Source organism: Aulonocara sp. 'chitande type north' Nkhata Bay, linkage group LG5 (assembly GCF_057382095.1).
Source record: "Aulonocara sp. 'chitande type north' Nkhata Bay isolate Kocher_YH1m ecotype deep benthic linkage group LG5, A_spYH_male_GT1.1, whole genome shotgun sequence".
Taxonomy (NCBI): Eukaryota; Metazoa; Chordata; class Actinopteri; order Cichliformes; family Cichlidae; genus Aulonocara; species Aulonocara sp. 'chitande type north' Nkhata Bay.
Window position 1 is genome coordinate 23338934 of NC_141348.1, and position 23511 is coordinate 23362444.

The 23511-nt window shown below is 40.2% G+C and overlaps 4 protein-coding genes across 4 annotated transcripts; 2 read left to right on the plus strand and 2 right to left on the minus strand.

Annotated features, from left to right (window-relative positions):
- Positions 1-2978: 2978 nt before the first annotated feature.
- On the minus strand, positions 2979-4201 carry LOC147330585 (uncharacterized). Its single transcript, XM_086293389.1, has one exon. The coding sequence runs from the start codon at positions 4199-4201 to the stop codon at positions 3479-3481; it is 723 nt and encodes a 240-aa protein (XP_086149515.1). The 3' UTR covers positions 2979-3478.
- Positions 4202-9043: 4842 nt separating this feature from the next.
- Positions 9044-11192, minus strand: LOC147330586 (vasopressin V2 receptor-like). The gene is made up of 3 exons (XM_086292281.1): positions 11115-11192; positions 10112-10975; positions 9044-9928 (listed from the first exon to the last, which is right to left on the minus strand). Exons 2-3 carry the CDS (start codon positions 10938-10940, stop codon positions 9720-9722), a joined length of 1038 nt encoding a protein of 345 aa, XP_086148407.1. The 5' UTR covers positions 10941-10975; positions 11115-11192; the 3' UTR covers positions 9044-9719.
- Positions 11193-14848: 3656 nt separating this feature from the next.
- Positions 14849-18805, plus strand: vhl (von Hippel-Lindau tumor suppressor). The gene is made up of 3 exons (XM_086292282.1): positions 14849-15317; positions 17495-17617; positions 18013-18805. Exons 1-3 carry the CDS (start codon positions 15131-15133, stop codon positions 18204-18206), a joined length of 504 nt encoding a protein of 167 aa, XP_086148408.1. The 5' UTR covers positions 14849-15130; the 3' UTR covers positions 18207-18805.
- Positions 18806-20684: 1879 nt separating this feature from the next.
- LOC147330588 (uncharacterized) lies at positions 20685-22988 on the plus strand. Its single transcript, XM_086292283.1, has 6 exons — positions 20685-20773; positions 20866-20944; positions 21047-21095; positions 21188-21271; positions 21400-21513; positions 22451-22988. The coding sequence occupies exons 1-6, from the start codon at positions 20718-20720 to the stop codon at positions 22504-22506; spliced, it is 438 nt and encodes a 145-aa protein (XP_086148409.1). The 5' UTR covers positions 20685-20717; the 3' UTR covers positions 22507-22988.
- Positions 22989-23511: the final 523 nt, after the last annotated feature.

A 23511-nucleotide genomic window follows, 5' to 3' on the forward strand; every position in this document is an offset into this window, starting at 1 on the left:
AGTCCTTTAAGGGACAGAAGGTGCTTGGCCATGTTTAAATCAAGTATACTTTCTGCTCTTTCAGGATGGAGTCATAGAATTTTTATCATTGGAGCCTCTGATAGCCACTACATTGTAATAGCTACTTTCAGCTGCTGCATCAGTCAAAGGGGGCCACCAAATATTTGACTTCCAGTTGATACCCTTCCTTATGCAACCCCAAAGTGTACAGAGTTGTATTGATACTTGGTGGGGAAATACCTTTGTTATTTAATAGTTTATCTAGATGTAATCAAATCACCAATCTTCATATTATTGCTGTTCCCTCAAAAATCTGAAAATGTGAGCTTCCGAGTATTTATTTTTTAAGCTTTTACTCATAATCTTCATATTTCATATCAAAACACTTTGTTTCGTCGAGCAGATATATCCGCTTTGAGAGGAGCTCAGAAATTTAAATGACTGTCTTGTGATCTTTTGATGATATTCTCCATCATATAACTGATTTGAGTGTTTGCCATGCCGTCTGATTTACACTCACATATTAAAAACTATAACCTGGATGCTTCACTGGATAAATCATCTGTTTGCAAAAGCCTTTGCTCGTTTCACCAAGCCATTCGTTGTACCACAAATTTAAATAAACACGCAGGTTCCAAGCAGTAGCTCTTGTCTCATGTTTGTCTAAAGAGGACATCTGTGGGAGGTTTTTGAGATGATCTGCTGAGCTGTAACATGCAGGTAGAGCTAACCAACTACCATGCGCCTTCATTGCAGCGTGCAGTATGCAGATGTGACTACGTGCAACTATGCAGATGCAAGTGGCTGGAGGATCATTGATATTCTGTAGCACGTGTGAGAATCTAATCAGTCCATGTATGGGAGCGGAGAATTGTCAGCCACTGTGGCCTTGAACGTGAGGGCCCATCGGAGAGGAGCATTTATAGTAAAAAAAAAAAAAAAATGTTCACTTGGTTTCACACGTGGACTACGTGACCTATGGTCGTGGTTAAAAAGTAAAAACACCTCATCCCAGATCTTCTGGTCATTATCAGGTCTTAAATGAGGTTAATACACCCTCAGAACAAAAACACATGAAATATTACACTATGTCATTATGAATTTAACATAAGTTGAGCAAAAATACAGGTCCCATAAGTAAAATTTACCCATGCCTCCAAGAATAAATGCTTACATATACTATATTTCTCATAGTATGATTTTTGTCATGAATGTTGCCCCCCTGTTTTTCTCTGTAAAACATTAGACAGCTTCATTCATTTTTATACGAAAAATGGAAGGCACCGTACGATGACCATTTGAAAAACAAACAAAAAAATTATTCAAAACAAAAACAAATTATTCACAGTCACCACAGCAGGAACCTCTGCAGTATTTAATTTGGCAGATTTTTACGCCAGATGCCCTTCCAGATGCAACCCCCAGGGGATTTGTGTGTCCTCCCAGGAGGGGAGGCTTGTTAGGAAAATGTTTAAACTGCTACACCACAGAAAACAAATATTTAGCATACTGTTGTTTGCATATTGGTCAGCTTGTTTTGTGGCTTTAGCAGTTGTTTTGTTTCTCTCTTTCCTCCTTTATGAAAGGGATGATGAGGTGGTGCTTTTTCCTTAGTCGTCTGCGACCAGTTTCTGTAAAGTCGTTCCTCGATTTGTGGTCAACAAAAATCACGTAAATATAGAAAATCCTCCCTACAGTTCTCTATTGGAATTTGTTTAGATATAAATGTAGATACTCATTGATAGGCTAACTGGTAAAGTGCTTTAATTATTTTTTGAGTAAGTGTAAATGTACTTTTTTTTTTTTTTTACAATTAGTCCAAATTGATGACAGGTGACTCATTATTATTAATTAAAGTGAGGTTTTTATTCTCACATAAGTTTCATATTGTAAAAAATATATATATACCTGTGTGTGTGTGTATGTATGTATGTGTTGTGTGTGTATGTATATCTATCTATCTATCTATCTATCTATCTATATATATTACACATATGCTAACAGGTCACTTTATTAGGTACACCCGCTCAGCACTTTTAAACACACGTCTAATTAGCCAATCATATTGCAGCAATGCCATGCATTTAGGCAGGTGCACAACCTGCAAAAGTTCAAACTGGTCATCAGAAGGGAGACAGATTTAAATGACTTTGAATGTTGTTGGTGCCAGACAGGCTGGTCTGAGCATTTCGGAAACTACTGAAGTGATGGTACTTTCCCACACATGCATCTCTCAGGTTTACAGAAAATGGTCAGAAAAACAGAAAATGTCCAGTAGTGGTGAAAACACCTTGTTGATGCCAGAGATCAGAGGAGAATAGCTAGACTGCTTTGATCTTATTGGAAGGTAACAGTAACTCAAATAACCACTCATTACAACCAAGGTATGCAGGAGAGCATCTTTAAATGCAAAACAGGTCCAACTTAGAAGCAGATGGACTACAGCAGCAGAAGACCACACTGGGTGCCTCTTCTGTCACCAAACCAAAACTGGACAACAGAAAACTGGGGGGAAAAAAGAAGCTGTGACATTTGTAGTGTCAGAATTTAGTGTAAACAACACCTTGGATAGCTGCTGGTATGGTATCAAATATTTTCTTTGCACTTTGGGCCCCCTAATATCAGCTGAGCATTGTTTAAATGCCACGGCTTACCTGAGTATGGCTGCTGACCACATCCATCCTTATACGACCACACTGTACCCATTGTCTGATGGCTCAAATCATCTCAAACTGGTTCCCTAAACATGACCGAGTACCTAAATCACCAGGTATCAGCCCAATGGAGAATCTTTGGGATGTGGTGGAACAGGAGATTCACATCATGGATGTGCAGCAGACAAATCTGCAGCGGCTGTTTGATGCCATCATGTCAAAATGAAGATTTTTTTAAACATTCTGCTTTTATCAGCTAATTTGGGTTCAAGCATATATCCCCAGTCTTCTGATTATTATAAGAATATGCCTAACAAGCTCACGCTTCTCTAACTTCCTTGTTTATTTTAAAACTTCCATTCTTCCGCCTGTGCCATGCAGACTCAAGTGACATCGTTTGAGGACATGCACCGGATTCCTTTTCTGCTTATGCAGCGTGAAGGGCACATGTAAGTTTTACTCTACCCCCAAAATGTGAAAAACAATTTACAAAAAGATCAAAAACTAAACTAAATGCAACATAAAATTAAACAACTTGACTTTTTTTTAAGGCCGAGATAAGATAAAGTGCCCAAAGTTGACAAAGCAGACAAAAGACAAAGGAGATCTTTGGCTGATCACAATAATGTAGATACATAAAGGCAAACAGACACTAACAAAGTGACTAAATAGAAAGAAGTAAACCAAACGGTAATGTGTAACCAAATAAAAAACATGAAAGTCATGAATTCCCCCCATGATGTATCTTTAAGGAATTCACACATTCAGACAAAAAACTCAACAACAGTTGCAGAAATGCAGTCCCAGCATGCTTCACAGGCTGCCTAAAGCCTCTCGTCGCTGTGGCTGTCTCCACCCTCCGAGTTGGAGTAAGATCTCTCATCTGCTGAATCTCCAGTCCACACCTTTTGTTCCCCCTGCTTCTCCTGCTCCCCTTGTTCCCCCTGCTCCCATTGTTCCTCCTCCTCTTGCTTCAGTTTGTTGACATCCAAGTCCTGCTGTTTCTGTTCACCTGAGAGTGTCTTGTCTTCGCTCGATTCACACATCTGGACCTGCTTTTTGCTCCCTCTCCTCCCATTAAGACCGCTCCTGGCCAAACATCTCCGCACGGTGGATGGGTCCACCAGAGTGCCGCTGGTCACCGCCAGCTCTGAGGTGATGGCGCTACTGGACATGGTCCGATTCTCCAGGAAAGTCAGCTTAATGAGTCTTTCGTCCGCTTTACTTAGTTTCCTCGGTCGGCCGCTGCGTTTCTGATCTTCAACCGTACCCGTTTTTTTGTGCTTCTGCAGAAGAGCTTGGACAGCACGTTTGGAAACACCTGTCTGACGCGAGATTTCCGCCTGTGAGAGACCTTGCTGGCGCAGGCTCACCACCTTGTGTCTCGTTTCTATGCTCACTTTAGCCATGGTGTTTGATCTTTCTGATCCCAGCAGCCTCACCTTAACCAGGTAGACCAGACGACGGGAATCACAACCAAAACAGCAGGCGGAAGAGCGTCTTCTTCTGCGTCTTCTTCTTGATGCATACTTGAGGTTGGCACACATCTAATTGGTGCATTACCGCCACCAGCTGGTCCCGATAGCGTTCACCACTTAAAGACTTCAACAGCCAGGTTAACTTTTAGTTTCTTGAGGTTTTTGGACCACTTTGCGTCTCTGTCTTCATATTTTTCATAGTATAATACAACATGTTTGGTGTTTTCCTGTTACGAATGACAGATGGGAATCTCTCCTGCTCCTCCCCAGAACCATTACCCTTTCATTTCGTCCTTTCATTGCTTTTGCCACCTTTTCAACATTTTCTGCATCACGATGCTCTTTATTCCTGTCAGCCTGAGTTTAACTAAAACATTTTTTTTTCTAAAAAAAGAACTTTATTCATGAACATCAGTGCAAACAAAAAGGCACTCATAATAGTTGTCTTGATTAACTATCATTAGTGTCTTTTTATTATAGTTATTCAAATAACCTATATACACAAGGTGGGGTGGCTGTGCTGGGAAATGAGAAAGAAAACACAAGATCATTTTAAAATTGTATATACATGAAGACAGGTAGGTAGGTAGATAGATAGATAGATAGATATACTGTACACTATGTGAGTGTTTTGAGTGAATTTGAGTCAAGTTATTGGTCTTGCATCTTCAAGTACTATGAACATTTCTCCCATGTTCATTCATAATCTGTCAGTAATGTTTTCCTCTACTTTGATAAGAAACTCAGAAACAGTGACCATCACTCTAATTGATGCATCTGCATCAATGTGGACAAAACTGCAGTGCTGATGAATGTATGCCTGTACTGTATGTTTAAAATAAAATCCCCATCCTTACTCTTTCTTTTCCATTAATGTAAATTCTTCTGTGGCGACAGGAAGTATTTGTTGCTCTTTTGCCTGTAATGGCACGGTCTGACTAATGTTTAACTGGCCTATTTTAAGTTCTGTTGCTCTCTGAGACAAGCCAAAGCGCTTTGTTTTTTCTTTCCTTTTCCCATAAAGCTCTTACGAACGCCTCATGTTGGATGACCCCGTTCATGGCCCTGTAACTTTGCTCAGCAATTTAGTGTTAGCTGCTCCCTTCTGATTTCTAGTGGCATTCCACCCAGCTCTGCTCATTATGCTGCTATTGGGGTTGTTTTACACGCAGGTGCGCTGGGTGCAATTGTATGTTTGTATGTATCTGATGCTGAACCATACACTACAATACTCCATAATCTAATACTGGCCTGATAAATCTGCTGTATATGGTCCTCATAGAATTCCTGTCTGCTTAGTTATTTTCAATTAAACATATGATTACATTTAACACTCTTGCATTTCTTACTGTTTTTCTTCATTGTGTGTGACCCATGTAATCCTTTCATGAAACCACGACCAACTCTTGATTACTTACATTTTCAGTGTAAAGCTTCCCATGACATGTATGTATTTATCCTTCTGTAGTTTTTAAAAGAAATGTATCTGTGTAATAATTTGTAATGCCTATTTTCCTCACTTTCACTAGTTGACCTTCTCTTCACATTGTGTCATATTGTATGTCATGGCACTTTGTTTGTTTACGTTGCCTTTTCTAATTTCATGTTTTAAACATAAAGCTGGTTCAGTTGTACTTCTCCCTCTTCTAAGCCCACTTTCAATTTTATTATCTATATAGTACTTTAACCATTCATTTCATATATTCTCCATTGTTTTGCAGATTTGGATTTTTTAAGTTACTGGTCTGTAATTTCCTAGTTCTCTCTCATCTTTCCCTGGTTTTCACATTGTTACTACCACTGCTAACAGAGCCTCCCAGTCTCTGTTACACAGCTCTAATAAGATATTTCTAGATGTCTCACTAAGATTGGTTATTAGATTTTCTCTTAGTGCTGAATCTGCTTTAATACTGATTCTGTCCCAACTTCCATCATTTAGACATAAAACATTTTCCATATTTCCATTTCTTCCTCGTGTCTCTTGTGCAGGTGAAGTAATTTATTATATTTCAAATATTTATTTCAGTTATGTCACAAGTTAAACTAAACAGGACTCTCTGGCTGCATAGTACTATGCACTCGTAGACATGATATGAAAACTGTTTGACTCCACAGCTAGAAGGAGAGCCTCCATTACTCCTGGATGCCAGAGTCTAAGATGTGTGCTGTTGCAGTGTAATAAAGAAAAAGTATGCAGAAACCAAACAGGTGTGAAAATACTAATTTAATATGAAACAATAATATGGACTCAAAGTAAAATGAAATCTTCCTATCATGTTTGGCTTATCCACAATTATTCAAAATCAAAAGTTATTATCAAAGTTTACATCCTGAAATAATACTATGGTTAAATTTTAACTAACAAACTGCTCTTTGTCTAAAACAATAGTTACTTCTGAGTGGCATTCATTAATTCCAGTGAGAGCCTACTACATGGGTTGTAAAAACTGACTGACTAAAAACGTCTTCCTGTGTCTACCCCGGTCTTGAGACTGTGCAGGGAGACACAGCAAACCATACTGGTTGAGATGGAGTGCCTGTGCAGTCTGAATGGACTGCTTGTTTCACAGCGAGCCTGAACTGTACCTGCAATAAAACATTAAATTGCTGTCTACAAGTGTCCAGACATATTCAGGGGTGCTGCAGCACCAGGTGAACTCACCATGAACAGTGTGATTCTAAATTTAGGGTTTAATTGGTAGATTTTTGGATGCTTGCATTTATTGTCCCGGTTTCAATTTTAGCACATGCTGCAAAACAACTCAAAAATTCTAAAAATCATACAGTGACACTTACATTTTTAGATCCTGCTCCCATTTTGTTTTGCTTTTTTCTAATCAGCGCATTTAAAAAGTGTGAGAGGAAGGAGCACAGAAAACAACGAAGCACATGAGCTGCTGTCTTCTCTTCTATATCCTGCAGTCTCACACATGGTCTGTCTTTCTGCCTTTACTGAGCTTTGTATTTTTACCGAGACAAGAGTGTCAAATAACTGAAGGTGATGGTGAAATACATATCTTGTTAAGGCCTTTAATCAGGTTAAACCCACCAATTTCAAGATCAGACTGCACATTACTGCTATCCCTGGGGAAACTGAATTGGTGCAGCAAATATAAAAGGGTCCACGGGGGGAAAGGTTAATCATTTTTACAGGATAACACGCATGCAACATGGATTAAATGGATGTCCACCAATTTTCACAAAAAAATATGTCTATGTGACCTGGTGAATGCCTGCCTCTTTAAAATAAAAATAAACTTTTTAAATAGGCAGAACAAGGAGAACTTAACAACTTCTCAAACATCTCATATTTATTGCACTTTCTACTGAAGTGTAAAAATATATTTCAGATAATAATTTTTCTTTGAAACGAATACAAACACACGGCAGCTGAACATGTATGATAGTTTTGCGCTTTAAGTTTAACATGAACTGATCTATATAAATATATAACTCTGAGATTGTTGACATGCTTGTCTCAGGATAATGTGATCCTGATTTTGCAGACATGCAATCCCAAACCTATCAGGAAGCTCCAGCGTGCTTCACATGTCGCCTAATCTGTCTCCTCACAGTCCTGTGGCTCTCCAGCCTCTGTGTTAGAGTCAGAAATCTCAGCTTCTGAATCTTCAGTCCAGACCTCCTGCTCCCATTTATTGTCATCCCAGTTCTGCTGTTTCTGTTCACCTGAGAGTGTCTTGTCTTCGCTCGTTTCACACATCCGGACCTGCTTTTTGCTCCCTCTCCTCCCATTTAGACCGCTCCTGGCCAGACTCCTCCGCACAGTGGACGGGTGCACCAGAGTGCCGCTGGTCACCGCCAGCTCTGAGGTGATGGCGCTACTGGAGATCTTCCTATTTCGCTGCAAAGTCATCTTAATGAGTCTTTCGTCCGCTTTACTCAGCTTCCTCGGTCGGCCGCTGCGTTTCTGATCTTCAACCGTACCCGTTTCTTTGTGCTTCTGCAGAAGAGCTTGAACAGCACATCTGGAAACACCTGTCTGCCGCGAGATTTCTACCTGTGAGAGACCTTGCTGGTGCAGGCTCACCACCTTGTGTCTCGTTTCTATGCTCACTTTAGCCATGGTGTTTGATCTTTCTGATTCCAGCTGCCGCACCTCATCCAGGCAGGCAAGATGGGCGAATCACAACCACAACAGCAGGCGGAAGTGCTCCTTCCTCACGGTTTTCGTTGGCACTCCGACCCTCGTCGGAGATGCTAAAATGGCATAATGAGCTGATATTAAATTTCAAAGCTAATGTTCAGTCTTACTCACAAGTTATTGAATAATACCATATGAAAATGCACGTTAGCTCTTTATCATTGGCATTTATTTATGGTGGACGTCCTGGATTTCAGAGAGCTGCTGCAGAGATGAGATCACTGCAGGGCTGCATTCACATCCAGTGGAACCAAAGGGCAACAATGTGTTCCTGGGCCCCTGAGAAAACAGCAGCTACACTGATTTGAAAAGATTGGCTGATTACTGCACCCATCAATATTATTAATGAGAAATATTGATGAGCTGTCAATAAAATCAAGTGTTGATGAATTAAAGTAACCTGATTTATTATTGACCTAAACGGGGGTTCTTTCTTTGAAAGAACCTGCTCTTTCAAAGAAGGTTTTTCACTCTGATGACCTGCAGATGTTGCATGACATAGCACAGGGTTGTCCATCTGTCTGTTTGTCTTTTGATTACATTCTTCCAGCTGTAATATTTGTGGAAAGATATGTTGACAATGTAGACAATTCAATCCTTGTTTTAAAACACATTAACATTAGGTGGGACCGCATGGACTTATATCTAAATATTAGTGCCATAAATACGATCTGTATCATTTGTAAATGTTTAGGATTACAAAGGCTACCTCATGTGTTATACAACAGCAGTGCAACACATTTGTGACAACATTTTATTCCATAAATAAACAAAGTTGTTCATGGCCTGAACAGTATTTTACAAAATACAAGCACCTGGTGTGTGATTTTGTGAACAGTGAGTAGGTTTTCACCATAGAAACATTTAAAGGGCTGACAAACATATTTCACAATCTTTAAATACAGTTTGTTCCAACATAAAGTGTGCCTCTATTTCCTCTCTGTTACATCAGTGAAACACATATGCTTGCTTTTAATCTTTCGTTTGGAAAGCTATGAATAGATTTTATTTACTTTAGATTGGTGAAATCAACTCAAGGAATGTTTCTATATATGGCAGTATGCAAAACACTATACAGCTGAATCCAATCTGGCTGAAAAGACTGGCTCATTCAGGTACCACTAAATGGGATGAACATTTTATTTCTCAAAGTAAAAAGATTTATCCAAACAGCTTGATGATCCACACCAGTTGTTTAGTCTCTCCAGATGCTGTTATCCAACAGCATGTTGTTCTCACTCTCTCGCCTTTGTTGGCTGCTTTTTACTACACACTATATCTTTTTATGTGCCAAATAACATACAGCATGCGTTGCCTTCACCCTTTGAAACGGTTGCTAAAATTCAGAGAGGCAGCATATCCAGGCGCGCAGACTTTGCACGGTTTGCCCTGCAGGAGTTTCCCATTTTTAGTAATGCGCTACCTTCACTTGGACTCGGGGGGATTTTTTAAGCTTAGATACAAAGTGCTGACCAGCGTCGCTTCCTCGTGCACTGAGTCCTTTCCGCCTGAATGCCTCCTGCACAGGAGCGACACCAGCCTCTTGGGAACCTGACCGCTGAACAAAAGGTAAATGCAGGGATTCGCGCAGCTGTTCAGGCTGGCAAGCAACATCAGGATGGTGAAAGTAGCAGCTGGAATTAAAAGAGGAGGGCAAAGTGTCACGTGTCTGCCAAGCAATCTCATCTGCCACCTAGAGATTAGTAATTTGTGTTTGTGCGTAAATATGCTCAGGTTCTGTGTAATTAGAAAACGTAAAAGACCAAATGAACTACATTGATTATGACGATCACACAGCAAATATACGCAATACTTACTTTCTTTAGGCGCCTGCTTGTCCCACGCGGACCACAGCTGGACAGTGAAAAACGGAGCCCAGCAGACAATATAAGCGAGTACTATGACCACCGTCATCTTCAGTGTTTTCACTCTAGCCTTCGACATGCCAGCCACACCGCTGGCTCTGGATGGCAAACCCACCGTTCCTTTCTGCTGAGTCTTTTGGTAGATGTTGATCTGGATGACTCGGCAGATGCGGACTTGGCAAACAACAACTGTGATAACGGGTAAAACAAAAATGACCAGCGTGGTCCAGGTGATGTAAGTCTGCAGCCCCCATGGCTGGATAAATGTAGCCCAGCAATCAAACACACCCGGTGTAACCTCCACCTGTGAGAAAATGAAGACCTGAGGCAAGCTGCCCAGCAGAGAAATCCCCCACGCAACGCACACGGGGACATTTAGTCTCGTGCGCGTCCGCTGAAACTTTACCATCGGGTTGCAGATAGCCTGGTACCTGTCAACTGTCATCACCACGATCATGTAGGTCGATGAAAACATGCCGAGAACTTGCAAATATTTTACAAGTCGGCACACCAAGTCCGGTCCGACGAACCTGTCTGTGATGTCCCACAAAAGCTGCGGACACACCTGGAAGAAAGTGACCACCAGGTCCGCCAGGCACAGGTGGAACACGAAGACGCGCATTCTGGACATCTGTTTGCGCTGTTTCCACAGGACGAGCAGCAGGCTGGTGTTGAGGACGGCGGCGCTCACGAAGACGACACTGAGCAGCGCGATCTCCACCTTGGCCAGGCTCTCATCTCTTGGCACATCCTGTGCCTCCACAAAGTCACTGTCATTCATTGTGATTGAAGACCTTCGATGTTGACGAAAAGTATCTGAAATGAAGGAAAAATTGAATATTTTCATTTTATGCAAACAAACAAAAGTCAAAACGTAATTTCCCATGATAAAATATTGTTGAAAAGAAGATTCTGTTCCATAGAAGTAACTGCAATGTGGCTTATTTCTGTATACCTGCTTAAACCTCAAATAATATTGAAGGCGAATGGAAGCTTTACTCCTGCAGTCGAGTTCAGCTTGCGAATGCTGTCTGGTGTTAATCTGGAAGGTTTCTACTGTGCCTCAGTATTTTATGTCAGAATGAAACTGGGTGGAGCTCATATTCATTGAATCTGATTAGCATTTCTTACACATAAAAAAAGCCATGGGTTAATCCTGATAATTAAGTATAAAGCATATGGGAGATTAGTGCTGGCGGACTGTTGTTTAGGCTAAAGAAGAGATATCATGTGATTTTTATTGCATTTTTACTTTCAATATGTTAAAAATGATTTTTTGATATTTAATATCAAGTATAATAGTATAGGATAGTATATATAGTACTATTTAGTACTTGATTTTGACCGATTTATCTCTTCTCCACAGATCCTTTACTCAGCAATTGTAAATACTTTAGGCCTATATGCATTTGTATTATCAAATATAAATGGACCAATTAAAGAATCTGTTATTATATCTTTTTATTTATTATTGTATAACCTGAAACTTTGGTTCGCATGCATAGTCTTAACAGATCTGGTCTAGTAAAAGTGGTTAGAACGTAAAATATAGAGTTCTAACCACACACACACACACACACACACACACACACACACACACACACACACACACACACACACACACACACACACACACACACACACACACACACACACACACACAACAACAACAACAACAACAACAATCTTTATTTATAGAGCACATTTAAAAGCCAACATCAGAATCATATAAGTGTGGAATTATGTTCACAGGTAAAAACCACTAATAAGAGTAAACTATAGCACATAGCTATAGCAAAGTAAAGCTGTACCATCAAACACAGTGATAAAGAACATAGACAACGCAAGACAACGCAAGACAAACAGAAAAATTAATAGAATAACTCACTGCAAACAAGGCCAGGATTTAACTGGTAGAAAAAGCAAGTTCAAACAGATATGTTTTAAGCCGTGATTTAAAAGATTGAATAGAATCAGACGCCCGGATGCCAATCGGGAGATTGTTCCACAGCTCAGGTGCAGCTAGAGCAAACGCTCGATCACCTCTAGACTTCAAACGAGATCTGGGCTGAACCAACAATAACTGTGAGGATGATCTTAAAGCCCTCGCAGGAGCATATGAGTTTAAGAGTTCCTTAAGATAGCTTGGTCCTGTGTTATTAGTAATTTTAAAAGTAAGCAACAGAATTTTAAATTGAATACGAAATTTCACAGGCAACCAGTGCAGATCAGCAAGGACGGGAGTGATGTGAGCAAACTTCTTAGTTTTAGTTAGAATGCGTGCAGCGGCATTCTGGACTGTCTGTAATCTATGTAGAAGGGTAGAGTGGAGACCAAAATAAAGTGAATTACAATAATCTAGCCTTGACGTTACAAAGGCATGGATGAGCTTTTCCAGGTCATTGTGCGGGATATAGTGTTTGGCCTTAGAAATAAGGCGAAGTTGGTAAAAACTGGATCTGACGACAGCAGACACTTGTTTATCAAGTTTAAATGAGCTGTCAAGTAGCACACCCAGATTCCTAACAGTGTCAGAGAAAGAGCTAGTGAGAAAACCAAAGGCATCACGAAGTTTGGCACGGAGAGCGTCACTACCAAAGATCATAATTTCAGTTTTCTTATCATTAAGGATAAGAGTATTTGCCAGAAGCCATTGCTTGACCTCACACATGCACTCTCGAAAGCTACTCAAGGACAGAGCTAGATCATCATTTAACTCAAAATAGATCTGGATGTCATCGGCATAATAATGAAAAGCAATGTGGTATTTCTCAAAGATAGCACTTAAAGGAAGCATATATAATGAGAACAGGGTAGGGCCTAACACAGATCCCTGGGGGACACCACAGCAAACAGGTACAGCGGAAGAAGACGAGGTGGCCAAGTGAACCTAAGAGAGCCGATTGGAGAGGTAAGATTTAAACCAATCCAAGGCAGCGCCCTTGATGCCTACAGTGTGCTCTAGTCTCGCCAATAGTATGTTATGGTCAACCATGTCAAATGCCGATGAAAGATCCAATAGCACTAGGACAGAGGGGCGTCCATTGTCAGCCATTAATAAAAGGTCATTAAAAACTCGGAGCAGCGCTGATTCAGTGCTGTGATGTTGTTTGAAGGCCGATTGAAATTTATCATTAATGTTATTCTCATCCAGGTAGGTCTGAAGTTGAAGCAGAACTACCTTCTCAAGAATTTTGGCCACGAAGGGAAGCTTAGAAATCGGCCTATAGTTGGCATAATCATTTTGATCGAGGTTACTTTTTTAAGAACAGGTTGGATTATAGCATGTTTAAAAGCTGATGGTACATAACCGGAAAGCAAGGAAGAGTTCAATATGGACAATAGACAAGGTCCAATTGCACTAAAACAGTCCTTGACTATACGGGATGGAAGAACATCATGTACAAGATTAGTATTGTTCAGTTTCTCAATTAGATGCTTCAGAGTAGAGAGTGAAACGGGTTCAAATTGACAAAAAGTAGTAGAACAATCAGGAATGGACATACGATCTGTCACCAAAGGAAGAGTAGATTTAAGAAATACGACTTTGTCTAAAAAATAACTTGAAAATTTTTCACAAATACCCGGGGAGCACGGCAGAGGCATAGAGGGGCAGGGGTTGACCACAGAGTTAAAAATTTTAAATAAAATTCGAGGATTGTTGCCATTGGTGGTGATAATTTTAGATAGGAAAGCTGCTTTAGCCGTTCTGGCAGCTGATTGAAACTTCAAGCGGCTAATACATAAAATGTCATATGATGACTGGAGATTATCTTTCTTCCACCTCCTCTCATCCCGCCGACACATACGTCGTAAAGCGCGAACAGAATCATTTAACCAACATTGTGAGTAGGTTCTGGGGCGTTTCATTTTGATAGGTGCTACAATGTCAAGGATAGAGGAGCATGTAGTTAATAGAGTATTGGCAAAATTCTCAAGCGTATGTGGGGTAAGACAATCTGACGTAGTAAATGGAGAGTTCACAAAAGAGTTAGAGAAATTCAACACAGTATCAGGATTCACAGTACGCGTAGGGCAAAGAGGAGCCTCAAAGCGTGATCCGGTGTTATCTAGGTCAAGATCGAAGATAACCGGGGAATGGTCAGAAAGTCCAGTGTTTCGAATTTCCTTAATACATATATCCACATCGTATGAGAAAACCAAATCAAGGGTGTGGCCTTTAACATGGGTAGGCTCATTCACCCACTGAGTAAGATTAAAAGAGTCGGTCAGTGCAAGAAAATCATTAGCCAATTGATCATCCATACAACAGACATGAATGTTAAAATCACCAGAAATAATAACAGAACCATATTTAAAAAGAATGGATCCCAAAAAGTCAGCAAATTCAGAGATAAACATCTTGTGGTATTTAGGCGGACGATAAACCACAACACACAGAGTAATCCGAGGGCCAGTCAATTCCAATAAAACACACACACACACACACACACACACACACATATAAAGCAATTATATATATATATATATATATATATATATATATATATATATATATATATATATATATAATTGCTTTTATTTATTTTCTAGGTGGAGGTGGGTGAGAGTCTGACAGTTTTCCTGTTGTGATTTCATTTGAAATTTATTTTCTTGTTGCTGCTTCTGCACCACGTACACCGCGTACTGAACGCATCTCTTGTAGCGAGCCACTGCATGTCACGACCAATCACAGATCAGAACAGTTCAACGTTCCACACTTTCAACCGGAAAAGTGACTGTAAACAAACTAGTTGAGAAGTAGTTTTCTCGCTGTGGCGTTTAAAAGTGTTTTAAACTTTTTCTGTTTTATAAGATAAGTAAGCGACTAGACAGATTAACTGATACGATTTTTATAATTTCGAGTAGCTGCCGTCGCGGACGATTGTAAACATTTAGGGAGCTACTTGCTAGCGTTAGCTACAGAACGCGACTCTCGCTGCGATAACAGTTTAGCATTATTTAGCTCCAATGCCTCAAGAAGGAGAGGAGACTCTTCCTCTGGTTCGTTCCCTGAACAGTCAGATACCAGTTAAAGTGCTGTTTTATAACCATAGTCCCCGTGTCGTACGGCCTTTGTGGATAAATTACCAGGGAGAACCGCATCCTTACAATGACATACAACCAGGGACTGGACGGAGGATGCACACTTACGTCGGTAAGACGGCTGCTTGCACGTTACCAGTGCATAAAGCGATTAGCTAACAAGTGGCTCTTTGTAGCTTTATTGTAGCAAGGGTGCTTACTCAGGTATTTCTAGAGATTTAAAGCTTTGTTTTGTGTAAAAAAGCAATGAGTTTTCTCGGAATGCTGGTATCACCTGAACGCAGCTTTCTCAGAGAAGAACCCAGCCCAGACTAAAGGAAAACGATGGATGTCTAGGATTAGGTTTACTACAAACACACACACACATATATATATATAGACCTGTTTTTATGCAGGTCTGTTACATATGATGTCTTTACAGACTGGAAGTGAGCTTTCAGTTGTTTTGATTATCATCTGTGTTGCCAGCTCCTATTGATATTTGTGCTTAATTCTGTCTTGAACCTTGTACTGACTGACTGATTGACTGGAGGTTTTTTGTGTAATTTTAATGATTGTCTCTTTGTTTAAATAATATGTTTTAGTATTTTGTCTGTCTTTTAATTCCGAGATTCATAATAATGATAATAATAATAAAAATAATAAGCCATGTCTTGGAAACTGAACCTAGAATTGTATCACGAAAATCATGAAATAGTATCACCTTTAAAGCATTACTCTTGTATATTTGTACATATTATATATATTTTCTCTTTATACTGTTCATATGTATATAGTGCTGAAAAACTGATTTCCTGTGTCGTTCAGTGGTGCTTTGGTACTCTCAGCCTCTCACTGAACGGGCTCCTGTGACTGACCAGCATGTAATGGAGTGGGTGGGAAGTATTATCCAACATTGTCTTTATTTTGGACAACATCCACCTCTCCGACACCACCTTAACGAAGTCCAGCTCCATCCCCACAACACTACTGGCCTTACGGATCAGTTTATAAGCCTGTTAGCATGAGGCGACCCTCAGCCTGCTCCCCCAGCATGCAACGGCATAGAGGATTGCACTGGCCACAACAGACTCGTAGAAAATCCTGAGTGTTGTCCGGCGGATGTTGAAGGACCTCAGTCGCCTTAAGAAAATAGAGGCGACTCTGGCCCTTCCTGTAAAGTGCTGTGGTGTTTTTAGCCCAGTCCAGTTTATTGTCTATGTATACTCTGAGGTATTTATAGTAATTCACAATGTCAACATTGACCCCCTGGATTGAAACAGGGGTCAAGTGTTTCCTGGTCTTCCTGAAGTCCACGATCAGTTTCTTGGTCTTTGCCACGTTGAGCTGAAGATGATTCTGCTCACACCACGGGACAAAGGAGTCGACCACAGCCCGGTACTCTGTCTCATCATCTCTGCTGAGGTCAGGTAATCAACAATCCAGGACACCAGAGAAGCATCCACCTATATCGCTGTCAGCTTATCTCCCAGGAGGGTCGGCCTGATGGTGTTGGAAGCACTGGAAAAGTAAAAAAACATGACCCTCGCAGTGCTCGCTGGCTGGTCGAGATGGGTGTAGACACGATTAAGCAGATAGATGATGGCGTCCTCAGTTCGGAGACGGGGCTGGTAAGCGAACTGAAGGGGGTCCAGATGTGGTCTGACAATGGGTCGGAGCTGGTCCAGGATGAGCCTTTCCAGAGTCTTCATGATGTGGGAGGTCAATGCCACAGGCCTGTAGTCCTGGGGGCCACTGGGGCGTGGCGTCTTTGGTGCAGGGACGAGGCATGATGTCTTCCACAGCACTGGGACCCTCTGCAGACCCAGACTCAGCATGAACAGCTTATGGAAGACTCCACAAAGCTGGGGGGCACAGGCCTTGAGGATGCGGGGACTCACTCCGTCTGGTCCAGCAGACTTGCCTGAGTGGAGTCTCCTCATTTGCATCTGAACCTGGTCTGCAATGAAAGTGATGGGTGTGGGAAGGGTGTCAGGATTCTCACCGGAGGCGACAGCGCTATGTGGAGAGAGAGGCAGGCACAGTGGTGTGGCTCTGGTACAGTAGGTGGGGTCTTAGGACCATTCTGGGTTACGCTATTTTATGGTGAGCGTTAGGCTGCGATTTTGTACCTGTTGATCCCTAATCTCGAAAAGGTACAACAAAAGGACAACGCAAGTTATTATGGCGATATACCCTGACAGGAATTTAACCACCACCCCAGTGTGCAGTTAACCCAGGGTTAACTGTTCGTAGTACAGGCCTCAGGCTTTAACTCTTAAACAGTGTTTCCGCTTGTATCTTTTCCAGGTCACCCGTGGATGTTCAGAGATGCAGAGACCGATGACCCTCTCAAGGTCAACAGCAAAGAGCTGTTTCTTCCTAAGCCAGCAGGGGGTGGAAATGTGACATATGCCAATATCAGTTTACCAGGTAAAACATCAGTTATATTACCTGAAGTCTCTGTGCTGTACAATTGTGATTTAGTAGTAAGTGTGTATTAAGCTAGTTTCAGAGTATACAGAGTGATTGACATATTGATCAAATCATACAGGCTAATTTCATGAAAAAATACGTAATAGTTTCTCTGGATATTATAGAAATTTTACCAGTTGTTTTTCTTTTTTTCATCAGCAATTTTCAGGGGAAACCACACAAAATAGTGTGACAGATGTTGTAATGTTTTAATTAAGAAACTCTGATGTTAGTATTGTTTGATTCACTTTTGGCATAAGAAGTTTTGGTAAATTTAGAGACAAACTGATCTATATTTGGATTTGTGAGTTGACAAAAAATCCCACACTGTTAACAAGCGTTTGTTTACACAGTTTACAGTCTCAAGGATCGAGCTCTTCAGGTTACTCGGCGTCTTGTGCGACCAAACGACTACAGGAGCTTGGAAATAGCGTGGTCCCTCCACGAGGAGCTCGAAGATCGCCCGAGTGTTTTGAAAGATCTCCAACGCATAAACCAGCGAGTAGCCCAACATCTGAAAGAGAACACACAAGGGCAGGAGGAGTGATGATTAAGGCAGAATGGATATTTATCACATAAGGACAGATGTTCTTGCACTTTCCGAGAACGTAAAGAACTTTAAAGATGAAACACAGGACTTACTTCACAGTGGCTATAAACACATTTTTTGGAAATCAGTTTCAGTTTGATCTTCTGTTTGTTTGTCACAGTTGTTGAACAGAAGAAAATGTGTTTTTTCCTTTTTTAGTAAGAGTTATATGTAATATAAATCCATCTTCTGTATGTAGCCACATTAGAATTCAGAGATCTGTGTTGTTCATATTCTTATTAGTAATGCTTGATATGAGGTTATCTTGCCATACCTGCACAATTCCCTTCAAAAATGGATGCTGTGTTGTATTCTATTGTTGTAGCTGTAATCTGTCAGAAATATTGGGTTATTAGGAACAGGTGAGACTGTCATAAAGGTTAACTCGCAGATGATTTCCAATGTGGGGAAAATACTGTGACTGAGGAGCTTATCCTCTTGTTTTTGTCTTCTTTTCTGTCTTCTTTGTAATAATTTTCCTGATGACACATTGCTGCTGTATGTAAAAGAGTTTTATTTGTATAATGAATAAAATATATACAAGTTTTATTAATGGATGGACGCCTTGATACCTTGGAACACTCTTCAGTTTACATTGCTGTTTTAGTTGTTGGTGCTGTCTCTAAATAAAGCAAATGTATAACAGTTATGTTTCACAGGATGTCCAGGGGATGTGAGGAAGTAATAGTTGTAAGAAAAAGAAGATTTCAGGGTGACCGCTAAGCCATTGGATTCAATTTTCCTGTTGACTCCTGGGGGAGCATAGGTCCGCAACAACACCACTCCAACGGACTCTGTTCTGGGCTGCTCTCTTTAGCTGGGACCACGTCATTCCGACGGCCTTCACTTCGCTCTCGACAGATCTTCTCCAAGTCTGTTTGGGTCTCCCCACTTTCCTTTTTTGCCTTGTAGGTTCCAGTCCAGTGCTTGCTTTGCGACGTTGTCGAGTGGTTTTCGAAGTGTGTGGCCTATCCAGCCCCATTTTCTCTTCTTGATGTCTTGACCGACCGGGTTCTGGCTGGTTCTCTTCCAGAGGTCTGTGTTTGAGATCTTCTCAGGCCATCTGCTGTTGAGGATGTGTCTCAAGCATTTGTTGATGAAAATCTGTATCTTACTGGTAGTGGTCTTGGTCACCCGCCACGTCTCGGACCCATACAGAAGCACTGCTTTCACATTGCTGTTGAAGATACAGATCTTGCTGTGCTGAGATAAGCCATTGGATTCAGCAGTAACAGAAAAGCTGCAAAAATTACAACGTGGTCAAAAGAAGTGTCCTCTACTAAAACATTACAAAGACCAATGCCATACAGACCATCCTCTCCTCTACACATCTCTGCAATTAGCTGAGTGTAGTCAGCTGTGCCTAACTTACTGCCTCGAAAAGCACATTTTCACAAGAGTCTATGCAGTCCTTTGAAAAACATGTGCAATGCTCAGAAAAATCAACTTTGCAAAGTTAAACAAACCACAAGATTTCTGCAGCAATATCCTTTAGACAGATGAGAGCAAAGAGGAGATGCACAGTGCCACATTTCCAGAAAACCAAACACAGACGCCAACTGTCCAGCCACACAACCTGGGTACCTTGCAGTCATTGAACAGACCAGGAACACTTTTGTATACCAAAACAGAATCCAGTGAGGCTGTTTGTGCAACAGGTAAAGCTTTGCTCAAACTGGTTCATTCAACAGGACAACAATCCCAGGCTCAGCAGCAAATCTACAAAAGAATGGCTAAAAAAGAAAACAATCAAGGTGTTGTGCTGTGGTGGGACCTTAAATAGAACTGTGTGTAAATTAATGCCAAGATAATTAATGCATTTCTTTACATTTTAAAACAAGAATAGATGAATTCTAACAAGTTGGTATAATTAATACAGGTAACAGCGTAAATGGGTACACAGGTGTAAAAGCAATTTATGCAATCCTGTATGCTGTATCAAAAACAAAACAATTAAACATCCAATGAGCATCTCAAGGACATCTCGAACAACGTAACCTCCTCTGTGTGCAGTCATACATGCCCGCTTCCCTTTCTGTGAGGATAACAAATAAATAAAGGAACGACCAGGATATCACTGAGTTACATGTATTAGTGTCTCTAATTTGTTGCTCTTCTGGTTAATAATACAAAAATGTATCCATTTATATTTTATATTAATTTATGATATGGCTTTTTTTTTAAATTAATACTTGAAAATTGTATCATAATAGCAATGACACTGCTCAGACTTCACGTGTAATATACCCGAATAACCTCATGCTGTTGGCACTTCTGTAGCATCTCACTCACAGCCTACATGTGGATGCCCTCTTTCAGGAACAGATCACAACCTGAAATCATAACGTGCTTCTGTTTGCTCAGCAGGGGCACTGTTGCCAGACATGTTGCTAAGTGACAAAGTAACACAACACATTGTTGTGTGTGTGTGTGTGAAACGAGCTGAGCTGGGTGCCGTGTATCAGGAGCATGCAGGCGGGGGAAAAGGAAAAAAAACAGCACTCAGGTCGTTTCAGGCGAGAGCTGTAAGACCTCAGCTTTTCTCTGCGTCTCTCACAACTGTAAATAATTAGATCTTGGATCCAGAGTTCATCATCCTTTTCATTTTCTCCGCCAGCAAAACATTTTGGCCGAGGAGTCACCCAGTTGTCTTCCCACACCTGCAGACAGATCACTGGAGCAAAATGAAAACAATGGTAAGAGTAAAACAACAAGAAATCCTGCCTACCTGCAGAGCCGCAGACAGATTACTACATCATAAATTACTGTGAGTTGGTGTCATGGTTATTCCCACATAGGTACCAGTTTATTTTGCGTCACTTCCACCATCCTTGTTAAAAGAATCAGGTTTGTGAGAATAATCAAGTAAAAGAAACTGGCCTTTTCAAGAAAAATGTCTCTAATTTCTAATTTGTGTTTGATTTTATAATTTATTTAAGTGGCTCCGTCTCATGGAGGTAATTCTGCTCTAGACCGCACCACCGGCAGCCCGTTACCTCCCCTGACTCAAGACGAAGGTGCAGGTAATGATTCTCTTCCCTCCCTCTTGTGAGCATATAGCAGGTGTCACATCAGAGTTAGTGATGAACTCTTAATTTAGGTATCGGTCTCACTGCTGAATCTTTATTTTGTTTATGTTTTTTCCCTTTAGGCACATTAAAAAAACCCAGTGTTTCACCTCGAAACATGTCCCAGTACAGGAATGTGTTCAATGAGCGCGCTAGGACGGGCTTCTGCTACTGGCTTGTGGAGAAGAGTCCAACATGTTAGTACTGACTGAAGCAAAATATAACACATACAATAATCTGCTTATTGCAACTTTCATGCACGTGTTGCTGGATTATCTAATGTGATACTGACGTCCCGAGTTCCAAAAAAGTTGTGACACTGTGTAAAATGTAAATAAAGACAGAATGCAGTGATTTGCAAATCCCATAAACTCATATTTGACTCACAACAGAACATGGAAAACATATCAAATGTTTAAACTGTGAAAAATCTACCAGTTTAAGATAAATATTTGCTTATTTTGAATTTGATGACAGCAACACATCCCAAAAAAGTCGACACAGGGCTGTGTTTACCAATGTGTACGGTCAGCTCCTCTCCCTTACAACAGCCTGTAAACATCTGGGAACAGAGGAGACCAGCTGTTGAACGTTTGGGGGAGGAATATTGTCCTAACCTTGTCTGATACAGGATTTTAGCTTCACAGCAATTCTGGGTCTTCTTTCTCATATTTTCCGTTTCATAATGTATTAAATGTTCTACTGTGGTGCCATGGTGTTGTAGTAGATCAAGTATATGGTTTAGCATTATCTAAAATAGGTGAGGCCTTCCCTGAAAAGTACATCATCTGGGTATTCGATTTTTTTTTCAGCTGTGTCCATTGTGCACAGAAATTTCTCTAGATTCCCTGAATCTTTTGATGATATTAAGTAGATGATGAGATACTCAAAGTCTTCACAATTTAATGCTCACAATAGAATAATTTTATGTTCTATTGTGAATCTAATTTTTGATGGCAGACCATAAAATGAATCAAGTGATTCTCACAATCAAAATCTGCTGCACCACAGCAGATGATTGTATAAGAGATCATTCTTATACAGGAATGTTCATGACTGGGATGCTGTTATAAGGAAGGATAATGATACATGACCAGTTTACACATTGACATCTTTTTCTTTTCATTCCTGTAGGTAAAGGATGCAGCTTGGGTGCATATAAAACCTTTCTGGGATTACCAAAAGTTTGAAGAAACAGTTCACCAGACCTCTTCTAAAGATGCCCACATTAGTTTGAAAAGCTGAGCTTGCACTTACTTGAAAATCTGTAAAGAAGTATTATCAGAAATACACATACTTCTAGAAATTTGTTTAATTTTCTTATTTTTTTCTGCACAAGTAATGAGGTATGGCGAATTACAAAATTTTATTTCCAAAAGAGACTTGATATATAGCCTACTCAAGTTCTCTTAGCAAAACATCTTTATTTTGTTTTTAGCATAAGTAATAATGATAATGGCAAATTTAAATTTAATAAGTTAAGCCTCACCTCTCATCACCTTCACAAGTTGAGTGAAAATCTTGTATATTCCCTTGTGCTATAAACGCTGTATTCGTCTTTTTTATGGTTGACTTTGTCTTTAGTTTCAATTCATTCAGAAATGCCTCTTAAGTGAATATACAGAATACAGCTGATTTTTGCACACACTCTTTAGAGCTTGTTTTACATTTTTGGAAGGTTTAAATGAAAAAAACAAAATTAAAAATGTTTAATTCACTGTGTCACAAAAATAAACTTTGGTTTGCTTTAATTTGACCTGTTATTCTGGTAAAGTGAACTTTTGGTGCAGGACAACACTCGCCTACAAATTCCTGAAGATAGGCGTGTTTTTTTTTTTTATGTGTTAATAATTCATAGATCATACATGGAAGCTTCTTTCTGCTTCTGATAAAAATCAAAAACAGAACCCAAAAAATACTGAAAATTATCTCAAACTTTGGACATAACTCAAACTCTAAAGTAATTTTGTAATTTTTGAGTTATTTCTTCGATATTTTTGCGATGCCCTGTTCAAAAGTTTGAGATAACAACCTGAAATTTTAAGTTATAGTCTTCAGTAGCAGACACAAAACATCAAGCCTAGCTTCACAAAGAGACAAAAATGTTTTCAGAAAATTGTCAGGTACAAAGACTGGACTGAATACTGGACTACTTTTCAAGACTACTTTAATTAGTAACGTAAACAAGAAGCAAG